The 16,970-nt window shown below is 39.1% G+C and overlaps 2 protein-coding genes across 2 annotated transcripts in view; one reads left to right on the top strand and one right to left on the bottom strand.

The window, feature by feature from the left end:
* LOC140156730 (sphingosine kinase 2-like) overlaps positions 1-5,490 on the bottom strand; it is a 48,472-nt gene extending 42,982 nt beyond the window's left edge. Inside the window, exon 1 of the mRNA XM_072179670.1 lies at positions 4,848-5,490. Within this exon, the coding sequence (XP_072035771.1) occupies positions 4,848-5,373 (526 nt within the window). The 5' untranslated portion in view covers positions 5,374-5,490. The remainder of the gene's footprint in view (positions 1-4,847) is intronic.
* A 9,596-nt stretch (positions 5,491-15,086) lies between these two features.
* Positions 15,087-16,970, top strand: part of LOC140156732 (FAD-dependent oxidoreductase domain-containing protein 2-like) — a 112,557-nt gene continuing 110,673 nt past the window's right edge. The window contains exon 1 of the mRNA XM_072179675.1: positions 15,087-15,415. The gene's annotated coding sequence lies outside the window, so the exon portion shown is untranslated. The remainder of the gene's footprint in view (positions 15,416-16,970) is intronic.

The raw sequence follows: 16,970 nt of genomic DNA on the forward strand, positions 1-16,970 counted from the left end.
GAAAGGTTATTCGCCGATTGCAGGTTCATCTCAAAACAAGATCCTACCCACAAAGTGCTTGCTATGTGTGTGTATTACGCATGTCAAACACATTGTTTTTCTGTGACATCACTTTGCAAAAGCCTTCTTGCACATTCCTTTTGGTCTGCCACAAGAAGAGCACACAAAATAAAAATGCACACTTTGCAACATGCTTTTGCAGGGAGAACCTCGTTTTGGTAGCAAGATGGCGGATCCGTGCAAAGGGCGAATAGACCCCAAAGTGCCTGGGAGAGTGCCACCACAGGATGTGTTCCAATATCTATGGTGCCACAAAAATACTTGAGATTCATGCTGACACAAAACAATACAATTTATGTTTATTGGTACCCAATTATTTCACAATATTTTCATACTATGTATGTGTTAGGAACATTGTGAGATAAAAAAAATTGTCACCTTATATGAACAAGTGATCACAAGGATCATCTGTACATACTGGAAGGTCAAAAACAATCAAGTGCCCTTTACACTGCAGTACAAATATTATTTGAAGCAAAGTTTGATTACAACTCAAATGTCATTTTAAGATTGCTATCTTGTTCATTGTTCAAGATACAAATTGACAATTACTTCTCTACAGATCATCTGACATGTGTGATGTGATCAAGCAAAATCAGTCGGAACTCAGAAATATCAAATTTTTGGTTTCTTTTAAGATAGTACGGAAGAGGCATTTAAATACAAAGCTGCATTTTGCAGAAAACCCAAATTGAAAGTGAACAACCAGTTCCAAAGATATTATGAGCAATTAAAGAGTTTCCAAAACAAAAGGAAATGTTTCCTTTGTATGGCTATATCTCAAAATCAATATTTCTGAGTTCCGACTGATTTTGCCTGATCGCATCACATATATGCATCCATGTAAAAACCAGTGGACATTTTAGCATAAATGTAAATAATTATATAATTTATGCTGTAATAAAATGTCCTCTGGTTTTTAAACAAGCTTGTATTGTGGTCCCAAACTTCCTGATCATTGTACATGTAATAGTAAATACAGCAAAATAAGCAACTGTGTGCACCATCAAACTTTGTGACTTTAATGTCAGCACATACTGTACGGTATTCATTCTAATAAGCGCCCAGGGCGCTTAAGTCATTTTGAGTGGGCGCTTATTTTTTACCGGGTTTACCTAATTTTTTTTCACAAGGGGCGTTTATTAGAGACGAATTTACGTACATGTTATAGCAGGGTCCAGAGACGTTCTACTGTCTGTTCAATTAGCTTAGATTCTTGAATTTTTAAGATATTTGAAAAAATAACAAATTGTGGCCATAGTCATCAAAGAAAAATGTTAACACAGCCTTAGACCTAACATGATTTATACTTTTCAAATGCCAAAGTTTAATTTAAAACCCCATTTCTTTTGAATTTTGCCTCATTTTAGGCAGTTACTTGGGTCCACCGAAAGGGTTCGCGACCTTTTTACAAATCGAGTGGGACGGTCCATTATCAACTTAGGGCATAGACCCTATCCAATTTAGCAAAACAATCTGTCCACCAATCTGTCCTGCCATTTCAATTGTTATACCGTTCCAGTTATTGGATAGGTTCTATAGGTGATGATGGTCCATCGGTTTTTGTTACACGAAATTGAATGGCACGATTACGTTTTATGCATAACATTATTCTGAGCATTATTTTTTTCCTAAACAATTACATTAAAATTATGGATTTCATTTTTATTTCAACTGGTTTACAAATGTAAGATTATTTTAAAGGGGCATTTCGTGATCCACAGCCTCATCCCCCCACTTTTCTCAAAAAAAGTTGAGATTTTTATATCACTGGAAACCTCTGGCTACATAATGTTTATGTACAAAATATTTCTTGCAGATTAATTCGTTTTGCAAAGATATCGTGAATTTGAATTTCGTTCTGGTGCACCAGAACGAAATTACAACGCATTGTCTATGGAGCAGTGTAATACACATAATCATGCATATCTCGCAAACGCAAAATCGGAATCAACTGAAATTTTGGGAATAGGCTTTTTTCGTGGAAATGTACTGAAAAATGTCATAAAAAGAGGATGCTCGGATCACGAAACACTCCTTTAAATAATATTTTCTTGTACAAAAGTTCATTAATTTCACAGTTTTTCAGTTTGTATTCAACAAGCAAGACGAAATAACAAATTGAAAATAAATGTGTAGTTTTATAATAGCCTACACCTTCTCAGACCCATTCGCACAATAAATAAATAAATAAATAAATAAATAAATAAATAAATAAATAAATAAATAAATAAATAAATAAATAAATAAATAAATATGCATGGAATATATTTATATAAGCTGGGCCTATAAAAACCTTAGTTCATAAAATAAACGCAATGTTTCAACAGACGGGTTTCAACACAAATTAGGCAAGATGGCAAATATTTTGCTGGACAATACTTCCTGATGCGGATGGTCGAATAAATACCATCTCTGCGCATTATGACATTCGTCCCCATGCTCTAAATGGATTGATTAAAAAAAGTTTATGGTACCTGACGTTCTACGGCTTTTTATAAAAATATCGAGGGAAAAGACCAAAATTGAAAAGAAATAGGGTTTTAAATTGAACTTTAGAATTTGAAAGGTATAAATCACGTTAGGTCTAAGGCTGTGCTAACACTTTTCTTTGATGACTTTGACCACAATTTTTTATTTTTTTTTATATCTTAAAAATTCAAGAATCTAAGCTAATTGAACAGACAGTAGTAGCAAATCTGATGCAGAAAATGTTTTGCAAGTTTACACAGGACTTGTAGTCCTCCAGCTATTTCACTGTATTGACATCCACCTGTCACTTCAACATTAATGGTACCCTAGCAAATTGAAACTACATGTACATGTACCCTGGGTGGGCACTTATTGGGGCATGGGCGCTTATTGGAACAAATACCGAACATGCGCTTTAAAACTCTGGCTAAAAAAGAGGCTCTAACTTCTAAGTGCTGATGAAACTGAAACTATAGCAGGCCCGGCTCCTAGCCAGAATTTTTTGTGAGGGGTGCTGATTTTGAAAAGGTGGACTTTTTTCGGGGGGGGGGGCAATTTTGTGAAAGTGGAGTTTCTTCCCCAAATTTGGACCTTTTTTGACCGAAAAAGCTTTAAAATCCACCCCCTGGCTACGGCTCTGATAGTACATATGTAAGCTACTTTTTGTGGCTGTGCACATCCCAATTTCATTGAAGAAAATTTGTTATCCACAATGCCATCATGGGTGTGGGAAAACATTGATTATACCTAGAATGGTTACCACATTCTCATCGGCTATTGTGTCACTCCTCATGGGCTATTGTTCACTCTAGCTTTTTATAAAAATTTTTTTTAAAAAACATCAACTTATTTTCACGATTTATACAGAAATTGCCTTGATTAAAAACGACACATTCTAAGGATGGTGGTGAAAAATTAGGAATTGAATGCCCATGACTGAGGTTTTAAAATTAAATTACTCAGTAATTTTTCAACTACCGGTATTGTGAAAGATCTAATATTTTGTTTGGACATTGGAATATCTTTCAGGGCTGCACCCGGCATCCCCGGCACCCCTCAGGATTTACTCTCGCATCGAATTTGCAATGATATTAGTTATGCATTTGAGGCTAGAGTCTGAAGCTAAATTGTTTTTTAGTACATCAGTGTTACGGTATCATTTTTTGCAATTCTCGTTACCGTATTTTAGACCCAGTTCACACTAGTATATTTTTGTCATAGCTGTCACAATTACCCGATTATGACACGCAGTCACACGCTTATAAATGAGAGTGTCCACTCGGTCAGTACCGGTACCTCGAAACTGGGTCGTAATAAATTCTGGTTATACACACGCCACAGCAATTACGAAGTTCATTGAGTAAACATAAATACAACAACAAAATATATACACACAGGTACTTTTCATTGGTAATTAATTACGACACGATCATGCTAGACACCGGCCAAAATCCCCAAATGATCGAAATTTTTATCATTTGCGAATGAAGACATGATTGTAGACTTTTGTAGTATGCCAACAACAATGAGCGGACACACAGTACTAATATCATAATACAATTATGACACGATCATTATCGACGGGAAAAACACACTCGTGTGGACCGGTAAACTGTAGGCCTATCTTTTTATTAGAGCAAAGGTTGCCTATTTGAACATTTGAAGTGCAATTTTAACATTTTGATGCGTTCACCCTTTGTAATCGTCTGTGTTTGCTCCCGAACTTCCATTGCTTTATTTACATGCTGTCCCGTTTCACCAATTTCTACTTATTTTATAGCAATGGACTCTAGCCTCGAATGTAAAGCTGTTGGTGGCTATCTCGAGTAAAAATATTCCTTGGTTCCAAAGCAAAAGATTTATCACGATACCCTCAGAACAACTGATGCGCAGTCGACTTAGTACAACAAGTCATACCTAGAATATTTTCTCAATTTGAATTTTATCCTTTCTAGGTATGACTGCTTTTACTGTAAAATTTTTGTCAATTCCCGATGTCATGATATGTGCGCCACGTTTTTTAGGCGCCGCGATTGCCGAGAGCAACTGATAATCAGCGAACCTGTGCAGTATCGCTTTGCTATTCAATTGCGTGGTGCATGGGTGACATGTATTTTCAATGTAAAATGCCTATATGGTGATCCACCCAAAATATAAAAAAATCACCGTATAGATCCCTGTACTACAGTCGACTCAATCAAGCTATACGACAATACGTGTATGTTTTTTTGTGTGTATGAAAGTTTGATGCAAACTGTTGACTAGACTTCTCGAGTAACTTCACACTGAACTTATACCGTGTCTACAAGTCGTACCTGAGATATTGTTTACTTCAATGTTCTGCAATAACAAATCAATTGCAACTCGCCATTTTTGGATCACATCCAAGTTCTTCTCGTATGTGCTCTCTTTACTATATCTGAATACAACTTCTTTTTTCTGTCTTATACCACCCTCCAAAGGTGGCTTGCTATATGGGTATGCATACAGGCATATATAAGCTCCAATATCCGAGTCTGTTTTTGTTTTTGATGCTTTGTTTAGTTCTGTTATGATTCCATTACGTCCTTTTGGCCTGCCACAAGACACACCGGCAAGGTCCCATATATCCAAACGCACTTCTTTTGTGTCACCACCACTCAACGCACTAGCAGGCTTCTCGTATGAAATTGTCTCTGCGGTAAGCTTAACTTGAATGGGCGTACCCCGGCTTGGATACAGTGAAAATTCATCTTCAAGGATATTTATATTTTCTTCTCCAGTTTTCGCCCTGTAATTGGAAAGGGTTACAGGGCCGTCTTCGTGTTCAAAAGTGTACGAGCCGGTGCTAACACTCAACATGGTTGTTGATCCGACTTGCAGCTAAACGATGAATGAAGCAACGCATGTGTATGTGTGATGTCTTGTTTTCCTGCCTGTGTTTGTATACCGGCGTGTACATGGTACATGCATACAAAAACACACACCTGTACGGGTCCTTGACGTGAATTACGTTTACGCTAATTATCATAATTGATTGATTATGGGCAAACAAGAAGAGTCCTCTAAAAGGACGCGCCTTTTGGGGGAGGGGAGGATCAGTGCCGCCGACAAGGGGGGCGCGGGGTGCGACCCACCCCCCCCCCCCCCAATTTGGAAAAGTATACAAAAAGTCCCACACTTTTACACTTTTTTGAACAAAAATGGTCTAAATTCTGGGAAGAAAGTTCACTTTTCACAAAAGGCCCCCCCCCCCTTGGAAAAAAGTCCACTTTTTAAAATCAGCACCCTCCAAATGAAATCCTGCGTACGGGTCTGGCAAGAACAGCTAAAGGGGCTGGCATTTTCTTCGGAAGGGGGATCCCAAAAATACAGGGGTTCAATTTTCAGACCAAAAATTGAATAGCTTTGAATGACTTGATTATTAATTTTGTAGCTGAAGATTGCAAATCGTGGGGTTTTGGGGTTTTGTACACTAAAAACCAAGAAAATAAATCTGCCTCATGTATTCAGATGAAATTAATAAACATAATGATATTATGGTAGGCCTGTTACTATTTTTTGGTATATAATGCCCAAATACTCCAATATAAATATGCATTGCTGCAATATGTTCTTTTAATGTAATAATATCATAAATATCAAATTTACCCCGACCCCTGAATGTGTCCCATGCACTTACCCCAATGTGTTGGGGGTAAGGCCTAAGTGGGACAGTTGAGTCATTACATAATTGGCCTTGGCCTTCTGTACTGAATTAGTATTGCCCCAAAACTAACCCTTATTGTACACTTGTTCTACCTTACGGAGCGATCGTCGTTTACGACAGGGGGAATGGGCATTTTGAGGGGGGAATCTGACATTTTTGTGGGTCTTGAGGGGGGAACGCGAAATTTTTCGTTGAACCAGGAGGGGAATGTGAAGTTTTAAATGGAGAAATTTGGGAAAACAAGGGGGAACCCGAAAATTTTTAGCAGACGCGAGGGGGGAACACAATTTTTTGTCGATATTTTTGCCAAAACTGCCCATTCCCCCCCCCCCCCTGCCGTAAATAACGATCAGTGGTGCAATTAGGGTTGGTAGCATCCGGGGCAAGAAACAAAATTGGCGCCCCTTCCCCCCAACCGAGAATATCTTAGACGGGCAGTGGCGAGATAGGGGTTGTGGCGCCCAGCGCTAAGGATACATAATGGTCCCCCCCCCAAAAAAAACAATTGCTCGCGGAGCGCGCAAAATTAATTATGGTTACTAGAAGTTGAATATTGGTCTTAAAATGTTCTTTCAAATTTTGACTTTCATCACTTGGAGGGGCGCCGAATCGATGCTGAATTGGTCCATTCATGGAAGTAGTAGGCGCCCCCCCTAAGGGTGGCATTTCGTGATCCACAGACTCATCCCCCACAAAACAACTGAGATTTTTATTTCATTGGAAACCTCTGGCTACATAATGTTTATGTACCAAAATCTTCTTGCAGATAATTCGAATAGCAAAAATAATCGTCAAATTTGAATTTCGTTCTGGTATACACAGGCCTGGCACCACCAGGGCACCAGGGCACCACAATGCTCAGGCAATGCTGCCCTCATCCTTTTATATAGCAAGCAAACTGCACCATAAATAACCAAGTGGTTATGATACTGTGAGTCATTATTGGTGTCCTCAGTGTGATGATGACTCCCCAGCTCCCCTTCCCGAGTATACTAGGTCTAAAATATGATTTCAAAGATACTGTGTCACAAGTTCAGTGACTCGCGGCTAGACACAGTGACCTAGCGTGACCTAGATACCGGGGTGGGGGGCAGATTGGCAAGTTGGCTCGGCTTGAAATACTGAGAAAAATTGAAATGATGTGCATCTTCCTCGGACCCAGCTTTAGCTCACAAGTGTCCTTATCATTGGCTCATTAGAAATTTTGGGCATAAAAAGTTGAATATTACAACGTTTTCATCATGCATGGTGCAAAGCAGTGGCGTACTGAGCGTCATAGGGGCGGGCACGCCCCCACCCCCCCCCAAACTGCTTGTGTCCCCCCGGCAGACCCGGTTCCCCACCCCTGTTGACTTCAAACAGAAAGACACTGTGGACTTCAAGCAGGAAGACACTGTAGACTTCAAGCAGAAAGACACTGTAGACTTCAAGAAGAATGATGACACTGATGTAGACTTAAAACAAAATGATGGCACACCTGCAATTTAAATGCGCGCAACCCACACAAGTAGCGACTTGCGGAAAACCGCCCTGCTGACTAAACATTCAGAAGATTCAGAAGATCCCCCAATCATGGCCGGCGCCCGCCCCCACCATATGAGTGACCCACGCTACGCCAATGGTGCAAAGAGTGCAACAAAACTCACAGTAAGTTGAGACGACCTAGAAGCCTCATCAGACAGACAAACAAACCTAACACACAGACAAGGTCAGGCTCGGAGATCAGTTTTCACAGAAAGCAATTCTCAAAAAAAATTATTCAGACTTAAAATGCACATTATATTACTTCAATAGGGAGCAGGCCCGTACGCAGGGGGGGGGGGGTGCGACCGCACTTCTATTAGCAAAAGTATACAAAAAGTCCCCAATTTTCAGAAATTGCGAGCATAGCGAGCAAAAAAAATTAGTTTTTTTACGCGGCTTTTTTGGTCAAAAAAGGTCAAAATTTGGGGAAAAAGTCCACTTTTCACAAAATCGCCCCCCCCCCTTTGAAAAAAAAGTCCACTTTTTCAATATCAGCACCCCCAAAAACAAAAAAAAAATCCTGCGTACGGGCCTGATAGGGAGTGTTCATAAATACTTTGGTGGGGTGGGTTGGAAAAGTTGGCGCCTTGGACACAAAAATTCTTATGTTTTCTTTTTTTTTTAAATTTATGATTAGGCCTATATAGTGTTTTTTTTATATTATTATATTATTATTAGTTAGTTTGTTTGTTTCTTGTTTATATGTTTGCCTAAACAGTGGCGCAATTAGGGTTGGTAGCACCCGGGGCAAGAAACAAAATTGGCGCCCTACCCCCCAACCGAGAATATCTTAGACGGGCAGTGGCGAGATTGTGGCGCCCAGCGCTAAGGATACATAATGGTCCCCCACAATGAATTGCTCGCGGAGCGCGGAAATTAATAATGGTTACTAGAAGTTGAATATTGTTCTTAAAATGTTCTTTCAATTGATTTTGTGCTGATGTGCGCGAAAATTTTGCTTCATCACTTGGAGGGGCGCCGACTCCGATCCATTTGGCTCCCCGCTAAGGGTGGCATTTCGTGACATGATGCAGTCATGTCTACAGTAGAATTCATCTCGACCTTTGCAGGACTAAAACCCCATTAAAAGCTATTAAACCAAGATAACACTCATTGAAACAGCTCAACTGATTAAATCGGATCTTCTCTGGTTGTGCACAAGTGACTGTTTTCATGTGCGATATCGCAATAAAGCTGGTATTCATAGCTTCAGTTGGGTAACCGATTATAAAGGAAACGAAAGGAAACAATGTTATGTGTGGCTTTGTTCACGAAATCAGACAATCCCTCATTTCAAATATATAGTTTTGGTTTCTCTATTGTTCAGAAACCAAAAATCAAGGGATTAAAAAGTAGAGCTGATCTGGTTTGCAATCATAACACTATTATGCTGGAAGGACACAGTATAGGGTATATAACCAGAAGTATACAATTGCCTATTGTGCTAACATAATTATTATCATGATTGATATCGGAAATCTATCACGCCGACGACAGTTGATGCTCTCTGTCGAAGGTAGGTGGCATATTACACTCACGAGTTCTAGGCCTAGAAATCATATACATGCGCGTATATTGAAGGATGGGGCGGGGTGGGGGATTTGTTTGTTTGTATGAAACATAAACGATGCATGGAGATGATTTGATTATGAATTAGTTTATTATCCCCAGGAAGCACAACCCATACCTCTTTAAGAGGGGCCTCCCTTCCTATATAACCACCTCTTCCCTAAATTACCCCGTTCCCCTCCTCCTCCCCTACATTCGATATCTTCATCTCGAGCTCTCCTCCCCTTCTCTTTCACTTCCAATGCTCTCTCTCATCTGTTTCTCTCTCTCCCGGCCCATATCCCCCTTGCCCTCCAACCACCCACCCACCACCACCACACACACCCCCACACACCCCACACAATCTCTTTTCCCCTCTATCTTCTACTTTTTGCAGTAAAAATTGCTTCAGTAAAAGTCATTAGGTTATTAGAGGTCATATAATGGCCTTCCATCGATTCTGGTAGGCCCCTACATGGGATTAAGGACATGAATCGATTTTGTTTATAGCACCTATACAATTACAATAGTGACCCCTTTTGTAATGTCGAATGCAAATATTTCGATGGTCTATACTTTTTCACAGGTGAATTAGCCTAGACTTATTCGGTTTTGTAAACCACGTCTTTCAATGTAGATTACCATGCTCGATTTCTCTCCTCGTGAATATTGCACTGCGAAATTTAAACATTTCTTTTGTATACTTAGAGTAGGTAACTTCAAATCAAATAATTTTACGATCCACACCACTTATAAGAAACTGAAACCAAAACCGAAACTGACTGACACAAATGTTCAGTTTTAAACAAAAGGTAGAAACAATGAGTTCGATATCTTATGATTCAAGTGGTTAGGCAGGACAATAGGAAACCACGTGACCAAAACCAAAACCAAAACTAAAACTATATATTTGAAATGAGGCAATGCCTCATTTCAAATATATAGTTTTAGTTGAGCTGATCTGGTTTGCAATCATAACACTATTATGCTGGAAGGACACAGTATAGGGTATATAACCAGAAGTATACAATTGCCTATTGTGCTAACATAATTATTATCATGATTGATATCGGAAATCTATCCCGCCGACGACAGTTGATGCTCTCTGTCGAAGGTAGGTGGCATATTACACTCACGAGTTCTAGGCCTAGAAATCATATACATGCGCGTATATTGAAGGATGGGGCGGGGTGGGGGATTTGTTTGTTTGTATGAAACATAAACGATGCATGGAGATGATTTGATTATGAATTAGTTTATTATCCCCGGGAAGCACAACCCATACCTCTTTAAGAGGGGCCTCCCCTTCCTATATAACCACCTCTTCCCTAAATTACCCCTTTCCCCTCCTCCTCCCCTACATTCGATATCTTCATCTCGAGCTCTCCTCCCCTTCTCTTTCACTTCCAATGCTCTCTCTCATCTGTTTTCTCTCTCCCGGCCCATATCCCCTTGCCCTCCAACCACCCACCCACCACCACCACACACACCCCCACACACCCCACACTATCTCTTTTCCCCTCTATCTTCTACTTTTTGCAGTAAAAATTGCTTCAGTAAAAGTCATTAGGTTATTAGAGGTCATATAATGGCCTTCCATCGATTCTGGTAGGCCCCTACATGGGATTAAGGACATGAATCGATTTTGTTTATAGCACCTATACAATTACAATAGTGACCCCTTTTGTAATGTCGAATGCAAATATTTCGATGGTCTATATTTTTCACAGGTGAATTAGCCTAGACTTATTCGGTTTTGTAAACCACGTCTTTCAATGTAGATTACCATGCTCGATTTCTCTCCTCGTGAATATTGCACTGCGAAATTTAAACATTTCTTTTGTATACTTAGAGTAGGTAACTTCAAATCAAATAATTTTAGATCCACACCACTTATAAGAAACTGAAACCAAAACCGAAACTGACTGACACAAATGTTCGGTTTTAAACAAAGGGAGAAACAATGAGTTCGATATCTTATGTTTAAAACCGAACATTTGTGTCAGTCAGTTTCGGTTTTGGTTTCAGTTTCTTATAAGTGGTGTGGATCGTAAAATTATTTGATTTGAAGTTACCTACTTAAGTATACAAAAGAAATGTTTAAATTTGGCAGTGGAATATTCACGAGCAGAGAAGTCGAACAAAGAAGTCTACATTTGAAAGCATTGATTTAGTTTGAAAGCATTGACTTGAGACTACGAATTAGCCTAAGCTGATTTCACTGTGAAAATATATAGACCATCAAAATATTTCCACAGACATTACAATAGGCACTTGACAGATTATGACTTCAGTGTTATAAACACTATTATACACAATTCTATTTATGTGCATGTCGCATGACGGAAGATCAATATCATAGAAAGCTGGTTTAAACTAACTTTTATTCAATTTATTTATTGAGAGAAGAGAGAGAGAGATAGAAGAGATCGCCAGGGAAAGAGGGTGTGTGTGTGTGGGGGGGGGAGGGGCTAAGGGTAAGGGAGAAAGAAAAACAGAGGGGAGAGAGCATTGGAAGTGGGAAGGGAAGGAGGGGGAGAAGGGGGCTCAAGAGTGGAGTGGAATAATAGGGAAGAGTCGATATCGAGTGTGGGGAGGGGGAGGGAGGAGGATATATATAGGTGGCAGAGGGAACATAGGTAAGAGGTATGGGTTGTGCTTTCCGGGAATAATCTAATTCATAATCAAATCATCTACATCATCATGCATCGTTTATATTTCAGACAAATAAACAAAACACCCCCCCCCCCCACCCCTCAATATATATGCACATGATTTCTACATGTAGGTCTAGGCCTCGTATATATCCATCTTTTATGTCTCAACGATGTCTATGCATAACTTATCGGAACTTGGGTGCAATTTTATGGTGTCATGGAAGTGTGCCGCCTACGGCAGAGAGCATCAAAAGTCGCCGGCGTTGATAGATATCGATAATTCAAATGTTAGCACAATAGGCTATTATATACGTATGGTTAGGCCATTATACTTTTGATTATATATACCCTCTTGTGTCCTCCCAGCACAAAAGTGTTATGATTGCATACCAGTTCATCTCCACATTTTAATCCCTTGATTTTTGGTTTCTGAACAATAGAGAAACCAAAACTATATATTTGAAATGAGGGAATGTCGTGCTTTTTGTAAACCAGCATTCTTGAAAATGAGCAACATAATGATTTTTGACTTAACACGGTTTAGAAATAATTTCTTCATATTTTTGGTGTTATCTGTCGTTTACATGTCCTTCCTAAAACACAAAAGTACGACCCTCTCCAAACACCTAAATTAGCTAAAAATTTAGGACATGTTACAAAACTTTATTTTCTAGAACCTACTTAGAATAATTTAAATGTAGCTTTTACCGGTTTTTTGTGGCATCCTTCAGAAGTGAGCTGTCCGATACCAATATTTTCGGTCAAATCTCCATTCAAATAACACGGGGAGTTGGCTAGCTATGCCTTGCCCTCACTCATATTTTACAAAAGTACGACCATTTCTGAACATCTAACCTAGCTGTAATTTTAGGTCATGTTAGAGAAATATATTTGCTAGAAGTTTTGGAGAATAAATAAAATATTGGCTGGTTATTTTTCACACAGTGATGTTAACTAGGCAAGTGTCCATTCTCCCAACATACATCATTTGTAGGGGTCACGCGTCAATGGTGAGAGCACTGTGTATTGTGTATAGGAAAACGGACAGTAACTGCAGTATGATTCACAGACTCATCCCCCACTTTAAAAAAACAAACTGAGATTTTTATTCCATTGGAAACCTCTGGCTAGGCCTACATAATGTTTATGTACCAACATTTTCTTGCAGATAATTCGAATAGCAAAAATAATCGTCAAATTTGAATTTCGTTCTGGTATACACAGGCCTGGCATGGCACCACCAGGGCATCACAATGCTCTTTAACAATGCTCAGGCAATGCTGCCCTCATCCTTTTATATAGCAAGCAAACTGCACCATAAATAACCAAGTGGTTATGATACTGTGAGTAGTTATAATAATGCTTTGGTGTCCTTAGTGTGACGATGACTCCCCATCTCCCCTTCCCTTATAGGTCTAAAATATGATTTCAAAGATACTATGTCATGATGTCACAAGTCCAGTGGCTCGCGGCTAGACACAGTGACCTAGTGTGACCTAGATACCGGTGGGGGGAATATTGGCAAGTTTGCCCTGGCTCGAAATACTGACAAAAAATTTCTTCTGACCCAGTTTTAGCTCACAAGTGTCCTTATCATTGGCCCATTTGAAATTTTGGGCATAAAAAGTTGAATATTCACAACGTTTTCATATGAATGCATGGTGCAGCAGTGGCGTAGCGTCGTAGGGGCACGGGCACGGTGCCCCCCACCCCGGCAGACCCGGTCCCTGTTGACTTCAAACAGAAAGACACTGTGGACTTCAAGCAGAAAGACACTGTGGACTTCAACACTGTAGACTTCAAGCAGAAAGACACTGTAGACTTAGCAGAAAGACACTGTAGACTTCAAGCAGAATGATGACACTGATGTAGACTTGAAACAAAATGATGGCACACCTGCAATTTAAATGCGCGCAACCCACACAAGTTAGCGACTTGCGGAAAACCGCCCTGCTGACTAAACATTCAGAAGATTCAGAAGATCCCCCAATCATGGTCGGTGCCCCCCCCCATAGTACGCCAATGGTGCAAAGAGTGCAACAAAACTCATCGTACGTTGAGACGACCTAGAAGCCTCATCAGACAGACAAACAAACCTGACACACAGACAAGGTCAGGCTCGGAGCAGTTTTCACAGAAAGCAATTCTCAAAAAAAAATTATTCAGACTTAAAATGCACATTAGGCTATATTACTTCAATAGGGAGTGTTCATAAATACTTTGGTAGGGGTAAGTTGGCGCCTTGGACACAAAAATTCTTGTGTTTTTTTTATTTTTTAAATTTATGATTATATATAGTTTTTTTATATTATTATTATTAGTTTGTTTGTTTGTTTGTTTGTTGTTTATATGTTTGCCTAAACAGTAGGCCCAGTGTTTTTTCAATATTCTCCAAGCTTTAGGTAAAAAAAAAATAGGCAAATTGTCAGATTTTTGCTCCCTCTAAAATTGTTGCTCCCTCCAAAATCAATTGTTTGTGACGTTAGGCTTAAATTCAATTTATTGAGAGTTTTGGTGCATTTCGCCTGCCATACTATAGTTCGATCAATCTATTTTCAACCCGGAAGTTGCACCTGTTACATGTTGTTGTGAATACGATGGGACCGGAATGTCAACAAAATATCTCACAATTTAAAACTTGATTTGAGGAATACATGATCACAATGAAAGAAAGTGAAACTGTAGGCAAAAGTGCGACAAAGAAATTGACTTTACGAGAAGAATGTACAGCAAGTTAGTCGGGAGAGAGTACAAAATGAATGACTTTGTATGAAGCACTGTGGCAGTGAGTCAGTAAGCTTAAAAGTTATGTGACTACATGTATTTCTAGTCCGAATAATCAGACCCAGAACAAAATATTAATTTCTGACATGATCGTGTACTGGGTCTGAACTGTTTCCATATGAAATCTTGATGGCAAATTGGACAATAGAAGCACATGGTTCTACGTGACAGCTTTTTAATCCCTATTCAGGTTACGTGAATCACGCTATTGTGGACCATCCTTCTGATACTTGAGTGTTTGGACACGAGGAACGGTTTTTTGTCTACCTCTCTGTTTGTAAACAAACCAGGAGGTCGAAATCGTCCTCCTCGCCGAATACGAAAGTCAGCGTAATAGTACGGCACTAATGTATTTCATATATTCATATGCCCAGAGCTAGATTTACAGGAGTCAACCAATATTAAATTCAAGCACAAGTGACTGATGACATAGAGAATATTATCTCCAGACGGAATGTACCAGCAGATTTGAATACATATATAGTTTGGAACTATTTTTGTCCATTTGGTAGACCACTGGAATCCAACCAAGCTCTCTGAGAAATCATCATGATGTGAATTGAACTTTATCTATCTACCTTTAATTCTATGCAATAAATTCATCACGCAATAAATTCAGTGAGCAGATTATTGAGGTTGAAGTCTCTGTTTATGGCATTTGCTTTAACTTCATGTTCAAAAGGTAAGGATATTTTATATCTGATTTGTCATGTTTAAATGTTTCAAATTTGATGTAATTCTTTAGAACACCGACCGTACATTGTACCTTTTTTTACCACTGTGATTAATTTGCACAAAATATATTCACAACTGATGAATGTTATACAATAGTCTAGAGAAACTATGCATTGATTAGACCTTTTTCGAGAACTCTAGCTTGCAATTTGCAAACAGTAGTTTCCCATTCGAGGTTATGGAGTCCAAAGCTACTGTTTTATCACTGTATGGTGACTTGCATTTGCAACACATGCTGTTAATGTGTAAATTGGGACAGAAATTATTTTTGGGAGTCAAACTGTTATTTTTAGAATAAAGGTTGCCTATTTTGAACAGTCTAAAATGTGAGTAAGATTTTTGATGTGATCACATATCGTGATCAGCTGTGCCTGTCTTAGTGTGTTTACTTCCAAATGTCCATTGCTTTGTCATGCTGTAGGTCAATTAATTCTAGATTTCAACAGCTTTGGAGTCTAGCGACGAATGCAAAGCAATTGGTGAGCAAATTCGTAGCTAGACTTCTGAAGCAATTTTAACCATGATACCTGACACTGTATGATTAATGTTGGCATAGTATTGTGTGTACAATTGTTTATTTGAATTTGCACATAAATGTATGATAATTGAGACACATTCAATGCTAGAGTAGGCTGCTATTCTGAACAGTCTAAAATTGACTTGGAAGTGCAATTTTAACATTTAACACATTTTTGATGTGATATTGCCCGTCGTGATTGGCAGTGCACTTCCGTACAGTACTTCCGTTACTTTACACGGTGCCATGCATCATTGATTTCTGCTAGATTTTGATGTACTACATGTATGTAATGGTCTCTAGACTTGAATGTGAGGCTATCAGTGAGCAAATTTGTGGCTACTGAGCAAGTACGTATATTATGCATTCAACCATTTATCCTAACAGACCATGCCTGCTTCATCGCCGTCGTCCAATCAGCAATTCCAGTGTTACATTTCCAATCATTTAGGAAAAGAAGTCTTGATGGCATCTAATTGTCTACATTGATACATACCAATTTCCTTTCCCGACTTCCGTGATGAAAGTGTCTTTTTTGCAATGTATCAATTGAGGACCAGGTGAAGAAAAGATGCGATTAGAAAAGCAGAAATCATTATTAAAATTAAGGCTGCAACATGAATCACAATTTACATGATGACTCGATCTACTTCATTGGCGTAGATTTCTATGACCAAATATGAGGTTAATTTGGTCAGAAACCCACATACAGGCGTCAACATGGGGGTGTCATCCGGGTGTGAATGTATGGACCTGAGACAAGATCAGTATGGACCATCCCCCACTGGCAAAATATTGGGGGAGGGTTATCCCCCCATCCCCCGGGATCTACGCCTATCAACTTGATCATACTTTCTTGCTTTAAATACTTCACAAAATTTTTCATTGTATATAGGCTTATTTTGCAGTATAATAATTGTCCTTTCAATTTCAGGCAGATCTTGTTTTAACTCTGCTTTGAGCAGCATGGCACATTCAATGTACA

This window comes from Amphiura filiformis, chromosome 7 (genome assembly GCF_039555335.1).
Source record: "Amphiura filiformis chromosome 7, Afil_fr2py, whole genome shotgun sequence".
Classification (NCBI taxonomy): domain Eukaryota; kingdom Metazoa; phylum Echinodermata; class Ophiuroidea; order Amphilepidida; family Amphiuridae; genus Amphiura; species Amphiura filiformis.